The following is a 26,992-nucleotide window of genomic DNA, read 5'->3' on the forward strand; positions in this document are numbered from 1 at the left end:
GGTTGCAGTGAGCTGAGATTGTGCCACTGCACTCCAGCCTGGATGACAGAGTGAGACCCTGTCTCAAAAAATAGAAAAGAAAAGAAAGAAAGAAGAGTATGGATAGCAAACATGAAGAGATGCTCAACATTATATGTCTTTAGGGAAATATATGTTAAATTAGGAGACACCATTTTTCATCTACGAGAACATCTAAGATTAAAAAGACTGAGCCGGGTGCTGTAGCTCACTCCTGTAATCCCAGCACTAACTAACATGCTGAAAACCTTTTTCTACTAACCATGCAAAAATTAGCCTGGAGTGGTGGCGAGTGCCTGTATTCTAGCTACTCAGGAGGCTGAGGCAGGAGACTCACTTTAACCCAGTAGGTGGGAGGTTGCAGTGAGCCAAGATCATGCCACTGCACTTCAGCCTGGGCAACAGAGCAAGACTCTGTCTCAAAAAAAAAAAAAAGTTTGGAGGGGCGAGGTGGCTCACACCTGTAATCCCAGCACTTTGGGAGGCTGAGACGGGTGAATCATGAGGTTAGGAGTTCAAGACCAGCCTGGCCAATATGCTGAAACCCTGTCTCTACTAAAAATACAAAAATTTGCTAGATTTGGTGGCATGCACCTGTAATTCCAGCTACTTGGGATGCTGAGGTAGGAGAATCGCTTGAACCCAGGTGCAGTGAGCTGAGAGCATGTCACTGTACTCCAGCGTGGGCGACAGAGCAAGACTCCAGCTCAAAAAAAAAATATTGACCATATCAAGTATTGGTGAGGATGTGGTGCATCAACAACTCTCATACACTGCTGGGATGGGTGTTCAATAATACAACCCTTTCAGAAAAATATTTTAGCAGTATAAAGACTTGTACAAGAGCCGGGCGCTGTGGCGCATGCTTGTGGTCCCAGCTACTTGGGAGGCTGAGGTGGGAGGATCGCTTGAGCCCACGGGTTCTAGGCTGTAGTGCGCTAAGCTAGGCAGGCACTGTTCCCGACTAATTTTTGTATTTTTGGTAGAGACAGGGTTTCACCATGTTGGCCAGACTGCTGATCTCAAGTGATCTGTCCGCTTGAGCCTCCCAAAGTGCTGGGATTACAGGCATGAGCCACCACTGACGGCCTAGCTTATTTTTCTTAAGATATCATTTGTGCTTTTTTTTCTGTCTTCCTAACTAACATTTTAAAAGGTTGGCTGGTATTCTTTTTATTAAAAAAAAAAAAAAAGTTGCGCGGGGCACGATGGTTCATGCGGGTCCCGGCTATATGGGCCTTGGGGACTCAGCAGAAACCAAGACAAGCTGGGGGCCTGAACAGTTGATCAGGGGAGGCCGGCACTCCTGTAACAATCATGCAGTAGTTAATTACGGGGAGGGGTGCGTGCAGGGAAGACAGGGTGACAGGTATACTGCGTTTAAGTAGACACCGAGTCCAGGCACACACAGTCTGCGCAGTCACCGCGGGTTCTCACATTTGGCTCGCAGGGTCCGCGGTGGCGGGGCGGGGCGGAGTGCTCCCAGCCCACGGCTACCACGCCCACTCGACCCGCGGCTACCACGCCCACCCCAACGGTTGCGCGGCCGCCCAGAGAGGGTGGAAGCTAAGAGGTTAGTGAAGGCACGTGACCGGCGGGGCGGGGCCGGCGGGGCGGAACGCACAGGCCTGTGGTTCTGTTTCCCGCCGGAGGCTTTTGCCCAGAGCCCCGCGTCCCTGGGGGGCGGTGGCGGCGGCGCAAGCGGCAGAGGCGCAGGCGGCGGAGGCGGCTGGGGGTCCGGAAGTCAACACCATGTCGAGTCTGCACAAGAGCCGGTAAGGGGCCAAGGGGCCAAGGTGCCTCTTGTGCCAGAAGGGGGAAGCGCGGGGTGTGGCCAGGAATTGGCAGACCCCCCCCGGCAAAGGGTCTCCGGCGTCCACCTAACCTCATTGCCTGTGGGTTGCAGGAAGGACCTAGCGGCGGCCCCTCTCCTGCCCCTGGTGTCACTCCTGCCTCCCTCATCCTGGACCCCTGGTTTCCCCCTTCCCCTGAGTCTTCCTCATTCAGACCCCCATGCCCCGTCCCCATCCCTTTTCCCCTTTTTAGCCTCCTGCTCCAGGACTCTCTTCTAGTACACTCCGTCCCCGTGCCTTTTTCTTACCAGGATTGTTAGAGACTTGCATTTTCCAGTCTGTCCCCTCCCCCAGGCCAGATCCTGCAGCATTGGCTGAATTTTGCACATTCTTCAGTTTTCCTCCAGGTCGTGTTTTTAAAACCCTTTGTCCTTTGCTTCTGGCAGGCCCAGAGGTCTTGTAATGGTTATATTTGTGACCATGGAGAGCTGTGTTCATCTTGCACTGGTCCATTGTCTGCAGATCAAATTACTCTTGGTTCTTGAGGTCCAAGGAGTTCAGATGGTGGCTGTGCTGTGGACCTGGCCTGGCTGGCAGGAAGTGCCCAGTAAATGTCAGCTCACTAAATGTTAGACTGTTGGAAAGTGTCAAATTTTATGGTCCTCATTTGGGAACTTCTAGACAAGAATATCTTTCAAGTTTCTTCCCTGGCATTCTGTGTTTCTGGGTGTACAGAAGAAGTGAAATATAGTTCTGTTGTTCCCCAAAGCGTTTTGGTGAGGACCTTGACTAAGCTGTGTGATTTTTATGTCCTAAAGGGCACAGAGGCACAGGTTGGAAACCGCTGGTCTGCTGAGGGCTGTTGCTCTCACTGAGCAGATATAAGCTGAGCTTCATTTGCCTTCCTGTCTCCTCTTCTAGAATTGCAGATTTCCAGGATGTCCTGAAGGAGCCGTCAATTGCATTGGAAAAGCTTCGGGAACTCAGCTTTAGTGGTAAGAGGCCATTCTGTATTTTCAGGGTTTCCCTAGAGCAGCCCTGTGGCTAGGGGGAGGTGCCCAAGGCCACACCTGGTCAGCTCTGGGGCCCAGCTACTGGGGGCTGGGGCCATGGAAGGAAATTGCATGTAGATTCTTGGGGTCTTCTCCAGAGTCTGTAGAACTGAACAAGCCATTGCTGTGAGCTTGGAGGGATTTCTCAGAGGGGCCGTGGCCACACCTAGCTTGTCTTGCCCTTAGGTCTTCCACAGGAGGTGCTAGATTCCTGAGAGTAGACAGGACTGGAGACTGGAGAATGGAGCATGAGAGTGGGGGGGTGAGGAGCCCAGGACCTTCTTTCCTTATTCCGTAGCCAACTTCCTGTGTTGGGGAGTTTGGTTAACTGCAGGGTGGTTCCTGGTTCTCTCCCTGGCTTGGGGTCTAAGCTGACTAAAGCAGCAGTAAACTTTGGTTAGTGGTGAAATGTTAACCTTGGGACACTGGATTTAAGGAGCTGATCCTTAGCAGTGTTAGACTGCTCCAACTAGCACAGAGGTAACTCTCTTTTTAAAAAAATGTCCCAAAGTCCTCTGTGTAGCTTCTTGACACTTCTTTGCCCCTGTAAATTTGCCAGCAAGAACTTCTGGCTAGGCGCGGTGGCTCACGCCTGTAATCCCAGCACTTTGGGAGGCTGAGGCAGGTGGATCACCTGAGGTCAGGAGTTGGAGAACAGCCTGACCAACATGGTGAAAACCAGTCTCTACGAAAAATACAAAAATGTAGCTGGGCAAGGTGGCACTCGCCTGTAATCCCAGCTACTTGGGAGGCTGAGGTAGGAGAATCATTGGAGCCAGGGAAGCGGAGGTTGCAGTGGGCAGAGATCAGGCCACTGCAGTCAGCCTGGGCAACAGAGCAAGACTGTCTCCAAAAAAAAAAAGAATTAACATCCAGTCTAGGCCAGGCCCGGTGGCTCACACCCATAATCCTAGCACTTTGGGAGACCAGGACGGCCAGATCACCTGAGGTCAGGAGTTCAAGCCCAGCCTGGCCAACATGGTGAAACCTCATCCCTGCTAAAAATACAAAAGTTAGCTGGGCGTAGTGGTGTGGTGCATACCTGTAATCCCAGCTACCTGGGAGGCTGAGGCAGGAGAATCGCTGAAACCCAGAGGCAGAGGCTGCAGTGAGCTGAGATTACGCCATTGCACTCCAGCCTGGGTGACAGAGAGACTGTCTCAAAAACAAAACAAAAACTATCCAGTTTAGTACTCTTTCTGGGGTAAATGATTCTTGAGGAAAAACTTTTTGCCCACTCTACTTCTCGCCAGCTGGCTCCACGGTGAAGGGCTGGGGGTTCTGGAACTCTGGCTTGGGGCGTGACCTTTGCCTGCTGTATCCACAGGCATCCCCTGTGAGGGCGGACTGCGGTGCCTCTGCTGGAAGGTGGGTGTGCCTGGGGTGGGGCCTCTGCTCTGCTGAGAGTCCCTGGGTTTTCCTGCATGGGCTGCCCCCACCCCTGGCCCCTGTCTGTTCTACACCTTTCCTTGCTTGTCTGAGGGAGCTTTTCTGGGAAGTTCTGGATTTTCTGTTCCTCTTGGTGTCCTCTCTGGGATCCCCTTGGGGATGGGACACTTTGTAATGCCACCAATGAAGGCCTCTGCTTCCTGGCCCATGAAGTCCAGCAAAAGTCATGCTTGCTGGGACAAAGCAAAGGGACAAAGCTCCTAGCTCCAGTGGCCCTGGAGGCCCAGTGTCTTGGTTTCCAGCCCTTTTGAGCACAGGGTCTGATGATCATGTGGAAGAGTGTGAGTGAGGAAAAGCAGTGGGGAGGAAGGGAGAGGCTACCCCTAGCTCATGCTGGCATTCCTGGGTTTCAGCCCGTCTTGTCTTTCTTGGGACTTTATGAGATGTTTTTCTTGAGGCCTGTCAGCCCCACAGAGTCCAGCGTTGGTGCGGGAGGGTCACCAGAGCTTTGCCTCTCTCCCTCTGTTCAGATTCTCTTGAACTACCTTCCCTTGGAGAGAGCCTCATGGACCTCTGTCCTGGCCAAGCAGAGGTGAGACCCCCGTGAAAGGGCGGTGACAAGAGGGCCCTTGCATCTGGCGGAGCCCATGCTGCTGGGGCCGTCCTTTCTCCTGCGGCTGCTGCTCTGGCCTGGGCTCCCTGAGCAGGACTGTCAGGATTCATCCTTCTTGCTTGTCTCCTGCAGGGAGCTGTATGCCCAGTTCCTGAGGGAAATGATCATCCAGCCTGGCATTGCCAAGGCCAACATGGGTGTGTCCAGGGAGGATGTGACTTTTGAGGACCATGTGAGTAGGGGTTGGCAGCAGAGACCTGGGATACAGAATGTGAAGGAGTTGTCGCCTTGGAGCAGGCCAGGTCTCCTGCGTGCCAGAGGAGAGGTGCATCTGCTGTCAGTCCCCTCTGGACCTCCCAGTTCCTCCTTTCTGCCTGAGGTTACTAAGCTTGGGGGGGCCCTGGGCTCAGGTGCTCTTAGGTCATGGTCTCTTTCAACCCTCATCCCTGTTCCTTGAAGAAAGTTGGAGCAGGGCAGGAAGGAGGCTAGGCTGCCCTCTGTGGCTACAAGGAAGCCTTGTTATCTCCTCAAATGCTGAGCTCCTTCCTGGGCTTCACAGCGTGGGAGAAAGAAATGGATGGGCCTCAGGCCCAGACTCACAGATAGGAATTGATGACTCAGAACATTGACAAATGAGAGCTGAAGAAACCTAATGATAGAACATTCATTCATTCAGCAAGCAAACATTGCTGAGCACCTGTTATATGCAGAGTTCTCAAGCTAGAGAAATGGACAGAAAAGGATCAGAGTTTCTGCCCAGCAGGGATGTACTCAGAGCAGGCTGCTAGGCTGGGCTCCTGGCTGTGGAGTTTGAATGGGACTCAGGAGGCTGTGGGAAGGCCTGTGCTGGCTCGCAGGTGGTGTCAGGGCCACACCTCAGTGTGTGGTGGGATTGTTGCAGAAGACCACTGCTTAGGTCTCCAGGATAGCATCTGGCCCCAGGGCCTATCTGGGCCTTGGACCAAGCATCTTCATTTCTCTCCACAGCCACTCAACCCCAACCCTGACAGTCGGTGGAACACGTACTTCAAGGACAACGAGGTGCTGCTGCAGATCGACAAAGATGTCCGGTAGGCAGGGCGCCTGGGGCTGGGAGCTGGCCCATGGGACTTCTGGGGGTTTCTGCAGCTCTGTCTTTTCCTTTTGCAGGCCGGGCCCACAGGTGGGTGTTGGCGGAGCTGCTGGTGAATTGTCCCAGCGGTTGGGCCCAGGCCCTGTTGATGATAGGTTGAGAATGAGGCTGGCGAGGGAGTCTGTGCTTGCATGTGCCTGGTGGTCCTTAGCTGTAGTTTCATTTGTACCCCAGGCATGTATGGATTCATCTGACATTTATTCAACAGTATTGAGCCCCTCCTGTATGCCAGGCTTAGCACTAAGCTAAGGGTTGAGCACTCAGTAGACTGGTATGTTCCTTCTCCTTAAGGATCTGAGAACATAGAAGGGAAGATGGCAAGGCAGACATTCAGCCCATTAGATCTTAGCGCATGGCATTCGTGGTAAATGCTCTTGAAGGAAAAGTTGAGGGGGTTTGGGGAAACCTCAGCTGAGAAGCAGTGATTCAGCTTATGAATCAGAAGGGAAAGAGTACTGCAAAGGCCGAATTGGTCAGGGAACTGCCCTTGGCAAGGCCCAGAGAGCTCGCAGAGCATGCCACATTTGAGGAACAATGCCAAGGCCGGGGTGAGAGATAGGGGCCCAACCTGGGACTTGATTCTAAGAGCATAAAGCAACCATGCGAAGGTTTTAAGCAAAGGAGTGACAGGGTCAGATACACAGGTTTTAAAACTGTGAGCTACGATGTGTGCCTGCTTTTCCACTTGGTAAAGAAATGTGGAGATGCTGGCTCTCTGGCCCTATCAGGCTGGGAAGTCTGGCAGTGTGTGGGGCTAGGTGAGGAACTAGGAGGCAGGCCTTGTCCACAGGTTGGTGGAGTGGCCAAGGGCTTGGGTTCTGGAGTTCATTTGCCTGGTTTCCATTCCACCTTTACCAGTTGTTAGCTGTGTGACCTTGGGCAAGTGACTCACACCCTCTGATCATTACTGTCTTTATCTGTGAAGTAGGAGTAAGGTGGTTCAGGGTAAGGTCACAGAACGGGCTGGGTCTCCACAGATATGTGGGACTGTTGTGCTGGTGTTAGCACATGTGGAGCACTTAGAATGATCAGATCTCCATCAAAGAAAGGTCCTGAGAGCTTATCCTGTTCCTTCTACAACAGTTTGCCTGGCACCCCTGGTGCTTGGTAATGCAGGACAAGCTGGCACTTTGTCCCACACAGTGACCCTTCAGAATCTCCAACGGGCAGCTCTCAGGTTCCCAAGTCAGTTTGCACCAGCACAGGTGCCCTCCATTCAGCTCCTTCTCAAGGAATGGCCGAGTGCCTGTCAGGAGGGGTTTAGGAGTGAGCAGCAAGGAAACAGTCTCTGCCCTCCAAGAGCTTCCGGTGTAAGTCAGGGGACATATATCAAACCTGGAAACAGATATGTAATTGCAAATATTGTCAATGCTGTGAAGGTGGGAAAAACTGGTGCTTTTAGAGAATCAGAGGGAGGCCTCGTTTTCCTTTGGGGGTGTCAAGGAAAGCCTTTCCAGGGAGGGGCTCAGCATGAGATGTGAAAGAGGAGGCAACGGCAGGGAGGCAGCAAGCTGAGTAGAGGAGTCTGCTGGGCTTCGGCAAAGCACACAAGAGCGCCCTGTGGCAGGGGAAGGTGCAGGGTAAAGTTGGGAGCAGGGTCCTCTTCGCCATTGACACCTTGGGTGTTGCTTCTTGGCCCAGGCTCATCTTCAGGTGGCCCCAGGTAGCCCCTGCACAGGGCAACTTAGGCTGCAGGAGAAATGGGGGACTGACTCTTGTGCTCTCAGACTGGGGTTGGTGCAGCATTTACCCTCATGAGGTCTTCTGATGGCTGTGTTCAAATCAAGAACCACGCCGCGACCTGGGGACATAGGTTCCAGTTTTTTTTGTTTTGTTTTGTTTTTGTTTTGAGTGTAGTGGCGTGATCTTGGCTCACTGCAATGTCTGCCTCCCAGGTTCAAGCCATTCTCCTATCTCAGCCTCCCTAGTAGCTGGGACTATAGGCATGTGCCACGACATCTAATTTTTGTATTTTTAGTAGAAACAGGGTTTCACAAGTTGCCCAGGCTGGTCTCGAACTCCTGACCTCAAGTGATCCACCTCAAGTGATTCCAAAGTGCTAGGATTACAGGCATAAGCCACCATGCCTGGCCAGGTTCTGTTTTACATGAGTAGTGATGGTAGCACGTCCTTTGGTGCTTCTAGAGGCAGGTTTGCAATATGCTAAGTACAAGAGGCCTGAATAATGTCCATGTACTGCATTAGATACATTTTTAAAACTTGATAACATTCTAGATACTGTTTCCCAACTTCTTTTCCCTCTCACTCTGTCTTTTTTTTTTTTCTCATTCTGTCTTGAACATCTTTCCAGGTCAGCTCTATAATATTCTTTTGTACAGTGTGTACCGTATGGAACCAAACCTCTTTTGCTACTACAAACCACACTGTGTTTGTACATGTTAGGTAATTTTTTTTTTTTGGAAATAGGGTCTTGCTCTGTTGCCCAGGCTGGACTGGAGTACATCAGCTCCATCTCAGCTCACCGTAGCCTTGAACTCCCAGGCTCAAGTGATCTTCCTGCCTCTTAGCCTCCCAGAGTGCTGGTATTACAATCGTGAGCCACTGTGTCTGGCCTAGATAAATATTTTTACATGGAAGGATGTTTGGAGTTTAAAAGAGGAGTTAGGTCGTATGACCATAAAGACCCTTTTTTAAAAAAAGTATGTATCTATTTGCAAATATGCATAAAATGTGGGTATGTATACATATACAATGACTACTACTTTTTTTTTTTTGAGACGGAGTTTTGCTCTTGTTGCCCAGTCTGGAGTGCAATGGTGTGATCGCAGTTCACTGCAACCTCCGCCTCCTGGGCTCAAGCGATTCTCCTGCCTCAGCCTCCTGAGTAGCTGGGATTAACAGGCATGTGCCACCACGCCCAGCTAATTTTATATTTTTCGTAGAGATGGGATTTATCCAGGTTGGTCAGGCTGGTCTTGAACTGAACTCGGCAAGTGGAGGTTGCAGTGAGCCGAGATTGCGCCACTGCACTCCATCCTGGGCGATAGAGCGAGACATAGGCCAAGACAGGTGGATCACCTGAGGTCAGGAGTTTGAGACCAGCCTTACCAATATGGAGAAACCATGTCTCTACTAAAAAAAAATACCAAATTAGCCAGGCATTTTTCCTGCTCAGTAGGCTGAAGCAGGAAAACCTGAGTTCTGGTCAGACCTCAGGTCATCCGCTCGCCTTAGCCTCCCAAAGTGCTGGGATTACAGGTGTGAGCCACCACACCTGGCTTTTTTTTTTTTTTTTTTTTTTTGAGTTGGAGTTTCACTCTTGTTGCCCAGGCTGGAGTGCAATGGTGTGATCTTGGCTCACCGAAACCTCCGTCTCCCAGGTTCAAGCGATTCTCCTGCCTCAGCCTCCTGAGTAGCTGGGATTACAGGCATGTGCCACCACACCCAGCTAATTTTGCATTTTTAATAGAGACAGGGTTTCTCCATGTTGGTCAGGCTGGTCTCTAACTCCCGACCTCAGGTGATCCTCCCGCCTTAGCCTCCCAAAGTGCTGGGATTACAGTTATGAGCCACTGTGCCCAGCCTGACTACTGCTTTTTAAAAAACTGTATTGTTTTTAAAATAAAATGTTGTAATTGTTGTTATTTTTTTTTGAGATGGAGTCCACTCTGTTGCCCAGGCTGGAGTTCAGTGGCACAATCTTGGCTCACTGCAACCTCCACTTGCCGAGCTCAAGCAATTCTCCTGCCTCAGCCTCCCTAGTAGCTGGGATTACAGGCACCCACCACTGCATCTGGCTGATTTTTCTATTTTTGTTTTTGTTTTGAGACGGAGTTTCATTCTTGTTGCCCAGGCTGGAATGCAATGGCATGATCTCGGCTCACTGCAACCTCTATCTCCTGATTCAAGCGAAGCAATTTTCCTGCTTCAGCCTCCCAAGTAGCTGGGATTACAGACATGTGCCACCATATCTGGCTAATTTGGTATTTTTCTTTAATAGAGACAGGGTTTCTCCATGTTGGTCAGGTTGGTCTTGACCTCAGGTGATCCGCCCACTTTGGCCTCCCAAAGTGTTGGGATTTCAGGTGTGAGCCACTGTGCCCAGCCAATTTTTGTATTCTTTAATAGAGACGGGGTTTACCATGTTGGCTGGGCTGGTCTTGAACTCCTGACATCAGGTGATTCAAAATACTGTAATTAAAAACAAACTGCAGCAGGGTGCTGTGGCTCACACCTGTAATCCCAGCACTTTGTGGGGCTGAGGCAGGTTTATCACAAGATCAGGAGATCAGGACCATCGTGGCCACTGTGGTGAAACCTCATCTCTACTAAAAATAAAAAAATTAGCTGGGCATGGTTACACATGCCTGTAATCACAGCTATTTGGGAGGCTGAGGCAGGAGAATCACTTGAACCAGAGGTTGACAGATGAAATATCTGTCGTAGGTTGCAGTGAGCCAAGATTGTGCCACTGTACTCCAGCTTGGTGACAGAGTGAGACTCAGTCTCAGGAAAACAAACAAACAAACAATGCTTTTGCAGATTCTTGGGGTCTCTTGGTAGCAGGGTGCTGATGAAATGACCAAAACCTCAACCCTGAGTAACATGATTCTTTGCTATTTCCTCTTGACAGGAGGTTGTGCCCAGACATTTCCTTCTTCCAGAGGGCCACTGAGTACCCTTGTCTCCTCATCCTGGACCCCCAGAATGAGTTTGAAACCCTTCGTAAGCGAGTGGAACAGACGACACTGAAATCTCAGACGGTGGCCCGGAACCGGAGTGGGGTCACAAATGTGAGCACCAACCTGGGGTCCCCAGGACTCCCCCGATAGTCTTTTCTTTCGTTTTTCTCTTAAACTCCTGGCCACAAGGCATGGGGCCATGACCATCTGCCTGACAGTTACCCAGAGCAACCCTGATGCTGCCAGATCCTTGGGTGCTCTCTGAAAGTTGGTGGCAGTGATCAGCTGTGTCCATTTGGGTATAATGGCTGCCAGGGAGGGTTCTGCATCCCAGTGGGTAAATGAGCCAGGCTTCTTAGTCTTACAGTGGGGATGGCTCTGAGAAAGTCATTACAAAGTAAGAAAGTGTGACAGAGCTGGGTGTGGTGGCTCATGCTGTAATGAGCATTTTGGGAGGCTGAGGCAAAAGGATTGCTTGAGCCCAGGAGTTCAAGACCAGCCTGGGCAATGTGGTGAAACCCTGTCTCTACAGAAAATATAAAAATCAGCTGGGCATGGTTGCACGTGCCTGTAATATCAGCTACTCAGGAGGCTGAGGCAGGAGAATCACTTGAACCTGGGAGACAGAGGTTGCAGTGAGCCAAGATGTTGCCACTGGGCGACAGAGTGAGACTCTGTCTCAAAAAAAAAAAAATTGGCAGGGCATGGTGGCTCACGTTTACAATCTCAGCACTTTGGAGGGCCAAGCGGGGGCAGATTACCTGAGGTTGGGAGTTCGAGACCGGCCCGGCCAACATGGTGAAACCTCATCTCTACTAAAAATACAAAATTAGCTGGGTGTGGTGGCAGGCGCCTGTAATCCCAGCTATTCAGGAGGCTGAGATGGGAACATCACTTGAACCTGGGAGACAGAGGTTGCAGTGAGTCCAGATCGTACCACTACACTCCACCCTGGGCAACAGAGCAAGACCCTGTCACCCTGTCTTGAGAACAAAAAACAAGAAGAGAGCATTCCAGGTGGAGAGGAGGACATGTGCTAAAGTCCTCAGCGGGAGAAAACGTGGTGGGTTCTTAGTTGGGGAGGCCATGGTGGCTAGAAGCAGAGAGTGAGGGAAGAGGTTGGTGCTGGTGAGGGCATGTGAGGCCTTTGTCCTGAGGGGCAGGGAGACACCTTTATAGCAATGTGAGCACGGCAGCGACGTGATTCATGTCTGCTTATGTCAGCTTTAGTCACTGTGGAGATACAGGAGTGGCAGTAGGGAGGCTACCTGGGAGGCCACTGCAGTTGTCTAGGCAAGAGGTGGTGGGGGGCAGGGATGCAGCAGGGCTGGATCTGAGTGACTCAGGGTGAAACTGATAGGACACCCAACTTTTTTTTTTTGAGACAGAGTCTCACTCTGTCATCAGGCTGGAGTTCAGTGGAGCAATCTCAGCTCACTGCAACCTCCGCCTCCTGGGTTCAAGTGATTCTCCTGCCTCAGCCTCCCAAGTAGCTGGGACTACAGGCGCATACCACCATGGCCAGCTAATTTTGTATTTTTAGTAGAGATGGGGTTTCACCATGATGGTCAGGATGGTCTCGATCTCTTAACCTCATTATGCACCCGCCTGGGCCTCTCGAAGTGCTGGGATTACAGGTGTGAGCCACCGCACCTGGCCAGGACCCCCCAACTTTTAATAGATTCCTGTCTCTCTGCAAAGCTGCTTGTAGTCAAACAAGTATATTACCTTATTTCTTAATTTACACCCCCTACTTTGGTACCTGGAATAGTGGCTTGTTACCCTAAACTTTTCACTGTCCTCCATCAATGGAAAAACCTTTCTGTGTAGCCTCCAACAAGATAGGGCAGATACTACTGCAGAAGTTTTTCTCCCCCTGGGGAATGACTTGTTTGTTTGTTTTATTTTTTTATCTTTTTTTTTTTTAAAGACAGGGTTTTACCACGTTGGCCAGGCTGATCTTGAATTCCTGACGTTTTGATCTGCCTGTCTTGGCCTCCCAAAGTGCTGGGATTATAGGCATGAGCCACTGCACCTGGCTCGTTTTATTTTTTTAAAATAGAGACAGAGTCTTGCTGTGTCACCCAGTCTGGTCTTGAACTCCTGAGCTCAAGCGATCCTTCTACCTGGCCCTCCCAGAGTGCTGGGATAACAGGCATGAGCTACCACACCCAGCTAAGAATGACTTTGAAGCTCCGACAGGGTGGCAGGGGCAGATATGGCCAATCCCAGGGCTGCATGTGCCTGTGAGGGTTTGGCATCCAGAAGAACTGCTGTGCAGTGCAGATTGTGTGGCGGCAAAACCATGTGGCTGGCTTTGTGGGCAGCACTCTTGGCTGTTGATTTCCTGGCTGAAGGGCTGGGTGGCGACTGGCTCCTGTCATTCCTTTCACTGTGGTAACTGGGTGTAAGGAGCACTGTTACCTAGTTTAATGTTTGGTCCTGGTAGCGGAGAACCCACCAGAAACTTTATCCCTAATCCTCTGGGTTTATGGCTGGGCAGTATGAGTTAAAGTTGACCGTCTGTGTGACTCTGGACAAGTCATACCAGGCTCACATCCTGGCCTTTGTTTCCTCGACCATAAACTGGGCATAATCATTTCTGCCCTGCCTGAGTTGCCAAGAGGATGAAATGAGGTCCTGGCTGTGCAGATTCTTAGAAAGCAGAAAGCCCTGGGCAACCTCAGGAGGCAGCCTGGCCTCAAGTCCTGGGAGTCAGCCAGTTCAGGTTCAAGTCCTAAAGCCACCACCTAATGGTAGACATTTAAGGAGTGGCTCGACATTTCTGAGCCTCAGTTTCCTCATCTTGAAAATGATGTGGAGAGAATATTTTAGATTGTTCAGTGAATTAAATGGAGGAATTCTTGTACAGCACTGTCGGCCACATAGAAAGCTCTTGGTACGTGTTACCGATGTGTGTCTCTGTATGAACATGCCTACATGTGTATGTATACATGTGCATGTACATGTTGTGGGACAGAGGGTTTAATTTCTCCAGGACCTAGGTTTCCCGGATGGCCTCATCCACTGTCACTGCCTGGGTTCTCTCATACGGGTCACTCACCTGTAGAGCTTCTGACTGAGCAGGTCTAGGGCAGGGCCCAGGCATTTGAATCTTTACAAAGTTCCCAAGGGATCCCGACAGGAAATCTTCAGCAGGGATCGTTCTCTTTAACTTACAACTTATTTTTTTTGAGACAGTCTTACTCTGTTGCCCAGGCTGGAGTATGGTGGCACAATCTTGGCTCTCTACTTCTGCCTCCTGGGGTCAAGCACTTCTCATGCCTTAGCCTCCTGAGTATTAGCTGGGATCATAGGCATGTGCCACCAGGCCTGGCTAATTTTTGTAGTTTTAGTAGAGATTTTTGGCCAGGCTGGTCTTGAACTCCTGACCTCAAGTGATCCGCCTGCCTCAGTTTTCCAAAGTGCTGGAATTACAGGTGTGAGCCACTTTGCCTGGCCTTCAACCTTTTCGTATGAAAATATTCAAACATTCAGAGAAGTTGAAAGAAGAGTACACTGTTTATCTGTATACTTTCCATCTAAATGTAACAATTATTAACATTTTTCACATTGCTTTATTTGTGTGTATTATATATAGAGAGTAAGTTGCTGATGCCTGACCTTTCACCACCAACTACTTCAGCAGAATCTCCTGAGAATAAGTGCATTCTCACCCGGCGTGATGGCTCACACCTGTAATCCCAGTACTTTGGGAGGCTGAAGTGGGCGGATTACCTGAGGTCAGGAGTTAGAGACCAGCCTGACTAACATGGTGAAACCCCATCTCTTCTAAAAATACGCAAAATAAAAAAAATCCGGGCGTGGTGGTGAACACCTGTAATCCCAGGTGCTCGGGTGGCTGAGGCAGGAGAATTGCTTCAGCCTGGGAGCCAGAGGTTGTAGTGAGCTGAGATCCTGCCACTGCACTCCAACCTGGTGGACAGAGAAGACTTTGTTGGGGGTGGGGTAGGGGGGTGTCTTGGCCAGTTGTCTGCAGTTATCTGTTTCTTTACATATTTAAGGTTTTTGTTTTAAATTGAAGTGTAACTTACGTGCAGTTATGTGTACGATTAGATTTTTTTTTCTTGTGTGTGTACCTGTGTAAGTGCTAGTCAGTCACGATACAGAACATTTCCATATCCAGAAAGTTCCTGGATGCCCCTTCTTAGGTAGTACTCCTCAGCGTTCTGACTTTAATGACCGTAAGTTAGGTTTTAGGATGGTTGTCTTGTAGAATGTTCCATGTTCTAGGTTTTGTCTCCTTGTTTCCTCATGGTGGCGTTTGACTTGTTCCTCTGGCCGGCATATGTCCCATATGCTAGATAGGTCTGGGCTTAACACTGAACATTTACATTTCTGGCAAGAACACATTGTCCTCCTTCACACTGTCCTTTTCTTGTGTGTGTGTGACAGTGTCTTGCTGTCACCCAGGTTGGAGTGCAGTGGTGTGATCATAGCTCACTATAGCCTCAGCCTCCTGGGCTCAAGTGATCCTCTTGCTCTCGCCTGCCAAGTAGCCGGGACCACGGGTGCTTGCCATCACACTCGGCTAATATTTACCTTTTTTGTAGAGATGAATTTCCCTATGTTGTCCAGGCTGGTCTCAAACTCTAAGGCTCAAGTGATCCTCCTGCCTTGGCCTCCCGAAGTGCTGTAATTATAGGCATGAGCTGTTGTGGCTGGCCCATGTTGTGTCTTTCTTTTTTTTCTTCTTTTAAGACAGAGTCTTGCTCTGTTGTCCAGGCTAGAGTGCAATGGCACGATCTTGGCTCACTGCAGCCTCCGCCTCCAGGATTCAAGTGATTCTTCTGCCTCAGCCTCCTAAGTAGCTGGGATTACAGGCACCTGCCCCTGTGCCCGGCTGATTTTTGTATTTTTATTAGAGATGAGGTTTCACCATGCTAGACAGGCTGGTCTCGAACTCCTGACTTGTGATCCACCTGCTTCAGCCTCCCAAAGTGCTGGGATTATAGGTGTAAACCACGGCGCCCAGCCTCTTTTTTTTCCCCCTTGAGGCAGGGTCTTGCTCTGTTACCCAGGCTGGAATGCAATGGTGTCATCACGGCTCACTGCAGCATTGACCACCTGGGTTCAACTGATCCTCTCACCTCAGCCTCCCAAAGTGCTGGGATTGTAGGCATGAGCCACCGAACCTGGCCCACATTGTCCTTCCTGACTGGCTCCTCCTCTTCTCCCCTAGATGAGCTCCCCACACAAGAACTCTGCACCATCATCCCTAAATGAGTATGAGGTGCTGCCCAATGGCTGTGAGGCCCACTGGGAGGTGGTGGAGCGGATCCTTTTCATCTATGCCAAGCTCAATCCTGGCATCGCTTACGTGCAAGGCATGAATGAGATTGTGGGGCCCCTCTACTACACCTTCGCCACCGACCCCAACAGCGAGTGGAAAGGTAAGAAGGCTCTTGGTGCCCACATCCCTTGTTGCTGGCCTGTGTCAGGCTGTGCAGCTCACTTTCCCTCTTGGGCCTCCATTCTCTTTCTCCCACATGAGGGGTTGGCCTGGATCATCTCTGAGATCCTTCGCAACTGTGATCTTCTAGAATGTTAGATGTTTACTGATCTCTTAATATTTGTAATTTAATTTCTCATAGAGAAGGTGGATATGTAGGAAGTCAAATTAGAAGATGTAAATAATGATTTTCAAATTGTCATCAGGGGAGTGTGTAATAAACTGCTCAGTGAATGTTAAGTGTTTCCAGATATGAGAAGAGAAAGAGGTGATGTCTTTAGCCTGGGGGTGGAGAGGGGTCACGGACAGAGGAAGGACTGAGCCTGACTGTGAGGATGGGGCAATGTGGCGGGGCTCAGAGCGAGGCAGTTGTCTGGTAGGTGAGAGATGGGGTGGGCTTGGAGTGCGCCACTTCTGCCCCCATCCTGCATCTCTTCCCAGAGCATGCCGAGGCAGACACCTTTTTCTGCTTCACCAACCTCATGGCTGAGATCCGGGACAACTTTATCAAGAGCCTAGATGACTCACAGTGTGGCATCACTTACAAGATGGAGAAGGTGTACTCCACCTTGAAAGATAAGGATGTGGAGCTCTACCTGAAACTGGTGAGGACCCCAGGAACAGCGGGTGGCAGGGACAGGAGGCAGAGTTCCTGTGCCATCCCAGCCCTGGGTGAGGTCTGGCTTGAGTCTGGGAATTGAAAGTGGCCGCTGCTGCTGCTGGGGATGCTCACCCATAAGCTGAGGCAGCTGATGGTCAGAGCCTAGCAAGCTGGGAGGGAAGGGGAAAGTTGGAATGGTGCCCACTGTGTGCCAGGCATAGTGCAGGGCATTTACCATAAACTAAATTGCTTAAGCTGTTAGTAATCTTCTGAGGTAAGTGTTAACTTCATTTTTTTTTTGAGACGGAGTTTTGCTCTTGTTACCCAGGCTGGAGTGCAATGGCGCGATCTCGGCTCACCGCAACCTCCGTCTCCTGGGTTCAGGCAATTCTCATGCCTCAGCCTCCCGAGTAGCTGGGACTACAGGCACGCACCACCATGCCCAGCTAATTTTTTGTATTTTTAGTAGAGACAAGGTTTCACCATGTTGACCAGGATGGTCTCGATCTCTTGACCTTGTGATCCACCCGCCTCGGCCTCCCAAAGTGCTGGGATTATAGGCGTGAGCCACCACGCCCAGCCTAACTTCATTTTTCAAGATTAATATAATTTTAAAAATTGTACTGGCATTCCATGTTTATTTCATAAACAAAAGGAGAACATTTATTTACATGTAAACAAAAAGTTTCATGAAAAATAAAATATATAAGCAGGTCTTTTTCTCTTTTTTTTTTGAGAAGGACTCTCACTCTATCAGCTCAGGCTGGAGTGCAGTGGTGCAATCTTGGCTCACTGCAACCTTCACCTCCCAGGTTCAAGCAATTCTCGTGCCTCAGCCTCCCCAGCAGCTGGGATTACAGGCACACGTTGCCATGCCGAGCTAGTTTTGTATTTTTAGTAGAGATAGGGTTTTTCCATGTTGGCCAGGCTGGTCTTGAATTCCTGACCTCAAGTGATCCGCCCACCTTAGCCTCCCAAAGTGCTGGGATTATAGGCATGAGCCACTGTGCCCTGCCAGGAACAAACATATCTTTTTCATTTTTTTAGGGAGGGAAGGAGGAAGAGAGGAAGGCAGGAAGGGAGGGAAGGAGGAAGGGAGGGAGGAAAGAAGGGAGGGAAGGAGGAAGGGAGGGAGGAAGGAAGGGATGAAGGAAGGAAGGGAGGAAGGAAGGGATGAAGGAAGGAAGGGAGGAAGGCAGGGAAGGAGGAAGGGAGGAAGGCAGGAAGGGAGAGAAGGAGGAAGGGAGGAAGGCAGGAAGGGAGGGAAGGAGGAAGGCAGGAAGGGAGGGAAGGAGGAAGGCAGGAAGGGAGGGAAGGAGGAAGGGAGGAAGGGAGGGAAGGAGGAAGGGAGGAAGGCAGGGAGGGAGGGAAGGAGGAAGGGAGGAAGTGGGGGAGGGAGGGAGGGAAGGGAAGGAAGGAAGGAATTCAAGTAATGAGAGAGACATTGCCAACCTGGATCTAGAGGTTTACAAGTTGATTTCTTTTTTTGAGAGAAGGAAAGAAAAAAAAATGAGTAAAGGAGAGAAAGAAAGAGGAAGAGAGAGAGGGAGGGTGAACGGAAATGCTGCTTTATTCTGAAAAAAAAAAAAAATGGGTATTAATAATGGCCAATCAATGTTTCATTTAAACCTATGAGTAGGTGTGATATGGTATTGACAAGAATGTATATTTTGTGTATTTGAAGTGGAGAGCTCTATAAATATTTATTACGTTTACTTTTTCCGGATCTGAGTTTGAGTCCTTGATATCCTTATTAATTTTCTGTCTCATTGAATCTAAGTCTCTATGTATCTGGGTGTTAGGATCGTTAGCTCTTGTTGTTGTATTGATTCTTTTACCACTATATCTTTGTTGCTTTAAAATCTATTTTATCCGATACGAGAATTGCAACTCCTGCTTTTTATTTATTTATTTATTTATTTATTTTTGCTCTCCATTTGGTTGGTAAATCTTTCTCCATCCCTTTGTTTTGAGTCTTTGTGTATCCTTGCATGTGAAACAGGTCCGGATGTAACATGCCATTGGGTTTTGGCTTTGTCTTTTGATTGGGGGATTTAGTCGATTTAAATTTAGGCTTACTGCCATTTGATGTTAACTGGCTGTTTTATCCATTCGTTGGTGTCATTCTTCTTTATGTTGGTGCTCTTTACTTTTTGGTATATTTTTAGTAAGGCTAATACTGGTTGTTTCTGTGTGTAATGCCTCTTTCAGAAGCTCTTGTAAAGCAGGCCTGGTGGTAATAAAATCTCTGAGTACTTGCTTGTTCATAAAAGATTTTATTTTTCCTTCAGTTGTGAAGCTTAGTTTGGCTGAATATGAAATTCTGGGCTGAAGGTTCTGTTCTTTGAGGATGTTGAATATTGGCCCCCACTCTCTTCTGGCTTGTAGAGTTTCTGCCGAGAGATCTGCTGTAAGTCTGATAGGCTTGCCTTTGTGGGTAACCTGACCTTTCTCTCTGGCTGCCCTTAGTATTTTCTCCTTCATTTCAACCCTGGTGAATCTAACGATTATGTGCCTTGGGGTTGCTCTTCTTGAGGAATATCTTTGTGGTGTTCTCTGTATTACCTGGGGTTAAATATTGACCTGCTTTGCTAGTTCAGGAAAATTTTCCTGAATAATATCCTGAAGGGTATTTTCCAGCTTGGATTCATTCTCTCCGTCGCATTCAGGTACACCTATCAAACGTAAATTTGGTCTTTTCACATAGTCCCACATTTCTTGGAGACTTTGCTCATTCCTTTTTATCCTTTTATCTCTGATCTTGTCTTGTTTTCTTTTATTAAGGTGGACTTTGACCTCTGTTATCCTTTCTTCTGCTTGAACAATTCGAGTGTTTAAACCTGTGCATACTTCTCAGAGTTTCTGTATTGTATTCTTCAGTTCCATTAATTTACTTATATTCCTCTCTAAGTTGTCTATTCTCAGTAGGATTTCGTCAAACCTTTTTTCAAAGTTCCTAGTTTCTTTACGTTGGGTTACAACATGTTCTTTAACTCACAGAAGTTTCTTATTATCCATTCCCTGAAGAGTGATTCTGTCATTGGGATGCGCTCGTTCTCCATCAAGCCTTGTTCCATTGTTGATGTGGAACTGTGATCATCTTTAGAGGGAGAGGTGTTCTGATTTTGAGTATTCTCAGCCTTTTTATGCTGGTTCTTCCCATCATTGTAAATTTATCCTCCTGTCGTCTTTGAAATTACCAACTTTCAGATTAGGTCTCTTGATTGGACGTCCAAGTTGTTAGTTCCCAGGGCCAGAACAGCGGCGTTAAGACTGATGGTGCTTTTCTGCCCAGGATTCTCCTGTCTGGCTTCCTTCTTGTGTCCGTAATGGGCGACTCTGCCTTCCCCGGGCTCCAAACCTCGGTCAGAAGGGGAACCAGTCTCGTTTACTCTGCGCCGAGAGCCACCGCGCTGAGGTGCCGTCACAGCCGCTGTGCCAGTCTCAGGAGTCGTGCTGGGGACCCGTGTGGGTCCTCCAAACCTCGGTCAGAAGGGGAGCCGGCCCTGTTTACTCTGCTCCGAGAGCTGCCACGCCAAGGTGCCGGCAAAGCCGCTGCACTGGCCACAAGAGTCGCGCTGGCGACCCGTGTGGTTCCTCCACTGGGGATCTTCTGCTCTGTGAGCGACCAGAATTTGTCTGAAAGTGTGGCGTCCTCTAGTTCTCTGCGCTCTGACTGAGAGCTGCAATCCTGAGCTGTTGTCGATCGGCCATCTTGGATCGTTCCACAAACATATCTTTTTAAACAAATATGGGTTGGGTGTGATGTCTCACAGTTGTAATCCTAACAGTTTGGGAGACTGAGGCAGGAGGATTGCTTGAGCACAGAGGTTGAGATATCCTGAGAAACATAGTGAAATCTTGTCTCTACAGAAAAATTTGAAAGGAAATTAGCAGCCAGGCATGAGTCCAAGGTGGGCGGATCATGAGATCAGGAGTTCGAGACCAGCCTGACCAACATGGAGAAACCTTGTCTCTACTAAAAATACAAAAAAATTAGCCTGGCGTGGTGGTACACACCTGTAATTCCAGCTACTCGAGAGGCTAAGGCAGGAGAATCACTTGAACCTGGGAGGCTGAGGTTGCAGTAAGCCGAGATCATGCCACTGTTCTCCAGACCGGGCAACAAGAGTGAAACTCTGTCTCAAAAAAAAAAAAAAAGAAAGAAATTAGCCAGGTATGGTGGCACATGCTAGTAGTCTCAGCTACTCAGGAGGCTGAGGTGGGAGCCCTGGAGGTCAAGGCTGCAGTGAGCCACGGATGTGCCACTGCACTCTAGCCTAGGCAATATAGCGAGACCTCATCTCTAAAACAAAATAAAAGGAATTATGTTTTTGCTGTTTTGTAGTATACTTTTTCAATTAATATTCACTGTGGCTGATCAGAGGGCTCGTCTGTATTGGGAATAATTGCCTGTGGAATTATTTGTGGATTAAATGAGTGAGAGGACATATTAACCTGCTAAGCATAGCCCAGGCTTATAGCAAGGGCCCTGTGATGGTCACTCTGCACATCCACATACCCTGTCATCTGCAGAGTGTTTTGAAAGAGTTTGAACCATCCTTTATAAATCTGGAGAGATTATTATATAAAGGTTTGGGTTTCCAGCTTCTCTTACAAAAAGATCTGAGGATGTTGGCTGGCAGGAAACAGCCTCTGCCCCTTTACCAAGCGAGGCTGTCTGGCAGCCTGGTGCCAGCCTTGGTGCTCACACCTGGTGCGCTGGGTCCTGCTGTTCTGAATTCAATTCTGACCCATTTTGTGGTGCTCCGTGGCCATCAGCCAACATGGACTCCTGCTCCCCACCTCCACGCTCTCTCCCCAGCAAGAGCAGAACATCAAGCCCCAGTTCTTCGCCTTCCGCTGGCTGACGCTACTGCTGTCCCAGGAGTTCTTGCTGCCTGACGTCATCCGCATCTGGGACTCCCTTTTCGCCGATGACAACCGCTTTGACTTCCTCCTCCTCGTCTGCTGCGCCATGCTCATGTGAGTACAGCATGAGCTAGCCTCAGCTCACCTGGCCGGTCCTTGGAGAAGCCAGAGGGGAGGAGGGGGTGGGGCCTGCACTCACAGCATCCCAGGTCCCAGCCCTTTTGCTGCTTGCTCTTCATAGGCTGATCCGGGAGCAGTTGATGGAAGGGGACTTCACTGTGAACATGCGGCTGCTGCAGGTAATGGGATGGGGGCAGGCCCAGCCACTGCCATGAGGCCGGGACTCGCCAGGCATCTGCCCACACCAGCCGCTGCAATAGGCTGGGCAGGGGTGGTGGAGCATAGCAGGGACCCCTGAGACAGACCTGGTTTGGATCTGGGTTTGAATCCTGGTTCTGCCTCTGACCTGGAGTGTTGGGTGGACTTGAGCAAGTGACTTGGCCTCTAAACTGTGTACTTGACAGGGGTGTTCACATTTAGGACACAGCAGGTTCCCAGAACATGGCCGTGCTTGCTAGTGGCCCTGCTCAGACCCAGGGAAGGAGAGTAGGGTGTAGTGATTAAGAACATGGGCTCACCAGGCGTAGTGGCTCATGTCTGTAATTCTAGCACATTGGGTGACTGAGGTGGGTGGATCACCTGAGGTCAGGAATTTGAGACCATCCTTACTAACATGGCAAAACCCCGTCTCTACTAAAAATACAAAAATTAGCTGGGCATGGTGGCATGCATCTGTAATTCCCAGCTACTCGGGAGGCTGCGACAGGAGAAGTGCTTCAACCCAGGAGGCGGGGGTTGTGGTGAGCCGAGATCGCACCACTGCACTCCAGCCTAGGCGATAGAGCAAGACTCTGTCTCAAAAAAATAAGAATATGGGTTCAAGGGCCTACAGCTTTAGGTCCACAGTTTTGCTCTGCTGTGTTCATCATGTGACCCAAGGCAAGTTGCAGCATCTCTGTGTCTCAGCTTCTTCATCAGCAGCTGGCCTTACTTACTGTTTTTTTTGTGTGTGTTGGAGTCTTGGTCTGTCACCCATACTGGAGTGCAGTGGTAAAACCTCTGGCAGATTTCCTGGAATAGGTGGTAAAAAAGAAAAGGAAGCCGGGCGCGGTGGCTCAAGCCTGTAATCCCAGCACTTTGGGAGGCCGAGGCGGGTGGATCATGAGGTCAAGAGATCAAGACCATCCTGGTCAACATGGTGAAACCTTGTCTCTACTAAAAATACAAAAAATTAGCTGGGCATGGTGGCGTGTACCTGTAATCCCAGCTACTCAGGATGCTGAGGTGGGAGAATTGCCTGAACCCAGGAGGTGGATGTTGCGGTGAGCCGAGATTGCGCCATTGCACTCCAGCCTGGGTAACAAGAGCGAAACTCCGTCTCAAAAAAAAAAAAAAGAGAGAGAAAAAATCTCTGGCAGTGCAACCACTGCCTCCTGGCTTCAAACAATTCTGCCTCAGCCTCCCAAATGGCTGGGATTACAGGTGTGTGCCACCGCATCCAGCTAATTTTTGTATCTTTAGTAGAGATGGGGTTTTCACCATGTTGGTCAGGCTGGTGTGGAACTCCCGATCTCAGGTGATCTGCCCACTTTAGCCTCCCAAAGTGCTGGGATTACAGGCGTGAGCCACTGCACCCGGGCTCTTGGAGTTGGTTTTCTAGAACTTCATGGACTTGATCTGGAAAATGGGCAGAATCACAGTAGCCACTCACAGGGCCGTTGAGGACTCCGAGCTGACACACTACCTGGCCCAGTCCCTGGCTCCATGTGAGGGAGTTTGGGTTCAGTGGCAGTAGTGGGAGAGCTGAGGCAGCACGGTCTCATCCTGAGGAAAGGGCCGAGACCCTGGGAGTGGTCGTGTTTGGATCGGTTGAGTTGGTGCTGCATGGTGTAGCATCGGCTGCCAGCAGGGGTCTAGGGGTTGGGGAGTGTGGGATGCCTGGTATTCCGTGCTCCTGCCCCTGAGGCCCAGGATCCAGCATGGTGACGGGTCCCAGTGGGGAGGGTGTGGGTGTGGCAGGGGGGTAGCTGGCTTCAGAGGCCATTGTTGGCCTTTCCCATGCTCAGGATTACCCCATCACAGATGTCTGCCGGATCCTGCAGAAGGCGAAGGAGCTCCAAGACTCAAAGTAGCCCAGTGGCAAGAGGCCCGTGTTTGGGAGAGAAGCCACCGAGCCCTGTGCCCTGGCTCCCGGGACACACACAAACCCGTGAGAACCCAGCCTGAGGGGAAGCCGCAGGATTGGCCTGAGACCCAGGCTGCGCCCGCTGGGGGCACACTGTCCTTCCTCCATCACTATGCCCAGTGCTCCACCTGCCCTGCAGCCTGGCCTCTTTGCCAAGGATACTGAGCAGGGCTGGAGCTTGGGAAGTTGTCCTTCCTGGGCCAGGGCCGCTTCCGGCACTGGGAGGCTGGCAGGGGCCTCTCCCTGCCTCGGCTCTGTCGCCCCAGCCTAGGTTCCTGCTTCTGGTCTTCTTCTGGGCACCAGTCAGGAGAGGTGTTTGGCCAGTGGGCCAGAAACCACTTCTGGGCGGGGCGCTTTGGCTGCTCCACAGGGAAGGCAACGCTGAAAGCAGAGTCCCACTGTCTGTCTTACCCACAGGTGTCTGTCTGTATTCGGTTGGTGTGGACATGGGCCCGAGTCCCCAGCTGTCTCTTCCCCATGTGTGTGAGCGTCTCAGTCCTCCAGGCCTCCCAACCTCCCCTTCTCTGTGTCTACCTCTCCGCCTGTGTCCTTCTGCCTCCTTCCTAGCGTGGGGCTGTCTTGCTCCATGGTTCCTCTCCATTATTCTCCTTGTCCTTCTCTGTTGGGGTGCCTTATCCTGAGCCGCCTCCTCTCCCCACGTCCCTCTGCTCCCCTGAGCCTGGGAGACAGAATGAGGAGACCGGCCCAGCAAGGCCCCTGGAGGCCAAGCCTGGCCTTTGCCTCATGTTCCCATCCCCCAGCCCTGGACTCCCAGGTCCCCTTGACTGGGAGGGAGTCCTCTGTGCCTCACTTAGAGGGTTCTGAACCCATTCCCCAAGGCAGAAATCTTGAAAACCAAATGCTGCTGAGAAAGGACAAAGCTTTGAGCCTCCTGCCCCTGCTTTCTGCCCAGGGAGGGAGAAGGAAGAGGAGCTGCCCATGGTCAGAACCCAGAAGAGTTGTCATTTTCTTGCCTTCCAGATCCCAACCCAAGATGGGAGAAGGTCCCACAAAGGGCAAGTGGGGCCCGAGAAAGCCTCTCTGGGGCCAGGGTAGCTGATCTCAAAGGCCGTGGGTCCTGCCAGTTCCAGGAGGGCCGTGTCTGCGCCTCTCTGTGCCCCTCCACCCACTGTGGGCTGAGGGAGGTGCAGGGCCTTCTCTGGCCCCTGCCTGAGCCGTCCCCAGGGCGGGGCATGTGTACCTTGAGCAGGGGCAGCTGGCCACTCCCAGTTCTCACCAATTCACCTCCCTCCCTGTGCAAGGTTTGTGTCCAGAAGCCAGGTGCCATAGTGAGGACTCTTGTCCTCCAGACTGGCTGGCGGAGCCAGGCCCCAGCAGCCGTCCTGCCCCCAGAGCCTACTGATTCTGGTGGGCAGGACTTCTCTCTGCCCTCCCAGCCCAGGCTGTGAGCTACGAACGCTTCCTCAGGTGGCTCTTCTACCAGGCTTTTCCTTGGATTTCTGTACCTGCCTTTCTGTCTCCTCCTCTCCCAAAGCACAGTATTGGGAGACTTTGACTATTTATTCAGACTCCTGGCTACGTATTGCACATTGGCAAGTGCTCTGGGATGAAGCGTGGGTGTGGGAAGGTAGAAAGGAGTTGGAGACAAGATCCTCTTGATTTTCCAAGATCAAAGTCAGTCTCTTCTCCCTATGATTCTAGGACCTGCTTGGTTATCCAGCAGGTCCTGGCCAGGCAGGCTCTGAGTTCTGTACTGTAACTGAGTGTAAGGGTGGGAAGACAGCTGGGCTGACTCCCAAGACCTCCAGGATGAGGCAGAGACATGCTGCTTCCTGCCAGCTTGGGCTACTCTCTCCCCAGGACTTGTCAGCTGGTGATTCAGCCCCTCCTCCACCCCTTTCACAACCTTGGGCCACTGCCTGGGACCTAGCAGACACTGCCCAGGACTCCTAATGCATTTGCTCTTCTCTGCCCCCACCCTCCCTCCTGGGACCACACTACTTGAATTACCATCTAATTTACCTTGCTGGCAGAGTTGGGTCAAGTGCCCTTTCCTTGTCCTTGAGATGAAGGTCAGGAGCACAGGGACCAGGTCTTGATTAGGCTGGGCTCCCAGCGGGACATCTGTGGAAAGGACCTGCCCTAACAATGTCCCTTCTCCAGATTCTCAAGCAGATGTCCAGGGGAGGTCCCTACAGAGCCAGAGTGCCTGAGGCTTCCTGCTTGAGAACCTGCTCCCTGGACCTTGGACACTTACAGATTGAGCTGTATGAATTCAGCAGATCTCACTCCAGAGGGTCAGAACGTTTGCTTTTGTTTTTTCATCTGTTTTGTTCTTTGAATCAGTGCTATTGATGATGAGTTGTCCTCCAATAAATCACTTGTTCTTTGCAATGGGCACTGGTGCTGTGATAAGCTGAAACTCTGGCGACCTCAGAGCAGGGAAAGATGTTTGAAAAGGGATGGAGTCAGAGTCTGTTAGAGTGGGCCTTCTAAGAAAAAGTCCAGGAGACCTTTCTGGTAAGAGCCTGTTCAATTCTTCCAGTTGAGCCTCAGTGGTCTGCAGCTGGGAGAGGAGAGAGGGAGTACTAGGGAAGGAGGTTCTACATACATGATTACAAAGCCTGTTGTCTTTCAGATTTAAAAAAACTTAGACTGACCCATTATATGTGGAAAAGGCATTTGACAAAATTCAACATCTTTTTCTTTTCCGTTTTTTAATTTTTATGAATGGAGTCTTGCTCTGTCATTCAGGCTGGAGTTCACCTCCTGGGTTCAAACAGTTCTCCCACCTCAGCCTCCTGAGTAGCTGGGATTGCAGGTGTGCACCAGCACGCCTGGCTAATTTTTGTATTTTTTAGTAGAGATGGGTTTTGCCATGTTGGACAGGCTGGCCTCTTAACTCCTGGCCTCAAGTGATCTATCCACCTTGGCCTCCCAAAATACTGGGATTATAGGCATGAGCCACTATGTCCGGCCACCAGTTATTTTTTTAGATTAAGAAAATTTGAGGGCCGGGCGCAGTGGCTCAAGCCTGTAATCTCAGCACTTTGGGAGGCCGAGGCGGGTGGATCACGAGGTCAAGAGATTGAGACCATCCTGGTCAACAAGGTGAAATCCCGTCTCACTAAAAATACAAAAATTAGCTGGGCATGGTGGCATGTGCCTGTAATCCCAGCTACTCAGGAGGCTGAGGCAGG

At 50.4% G+C, this 26,992-nt stretch overlaps 1 protein-coding gene across 5 annotated transcripts; it reads left to right on the forward strand.

Moving 5' to 3' along the window:
- The first annotated feature begins 1,676 nt into the window (after window positions 1-1,676).
- TBC1D13 (TBC1 domain family member 13) lies at window positions 1,677-26,186 on the forward strand. Of its 5 annotated transcripts, XR_004729688.3 has the most exons (13): window positions 1,677-1,793; window positions 2,733-2,806; window positions 4,191-4,231; window positions 4,783-4,844; window positions 4,998-5,097; window positions 5,853-5,935; window positions 10,592-10,751; window positions 15,844-16,054; window positions 16,555-16,718; window positions 21,540-21,700; window positions 21,828-21,885; window positions 23,713-23,855; window positions 25,956-26,186. XR_004729688.3 is itself a non-coding variant. In XM_035259687.3 (12 exons), the coding sequence occupies exons 5-12, from the start codon at window positions 5,026-5,028 to the stop codon at window positions 23,776-23,778; spliced, it is 975 nt and encodes a 324-aa protein (XP_035115578.1). In that variant the 5' UTR covers window positions 1,677-1,793; window positions 2,733-2,806; window positions 4,117-4,231; window positions 4,783-4,844; window positions 4,998-5,025; the 3' UTR covers window positions 23,779-26,186. The 5 variants fall into 5 exon arrangements, 4 of the variants coding, with proteins under 4 accessions (XP_035115578.1, XP_035115573.1, XP_035115581.1 ...); XM_035259687.3 differs by having other exon boundaries at window positions 4,117-4,231; window positions 23,713-26,186; XM_035259682.3 differs by having other exon boundaries at window positions 23,713-26,186.
- The last annotated feature ends 806 nt before the right edge of the window (window positions 26,187-26,992 follow it).

This window comes from Callithrix jacchus, chromosome 1, assembly GCF_049354715.1.
Source record: "Callithrix jacchus isolate 240 chromosome 1, calJac240_pri, whole genome shotgun sequence".
Classification (NCBI taxonomy): Eukaryota; Metazoa; Chordata; class Mammalia; order Primates; family Cebidae; genus Callithrix; species Callithrix jacchus.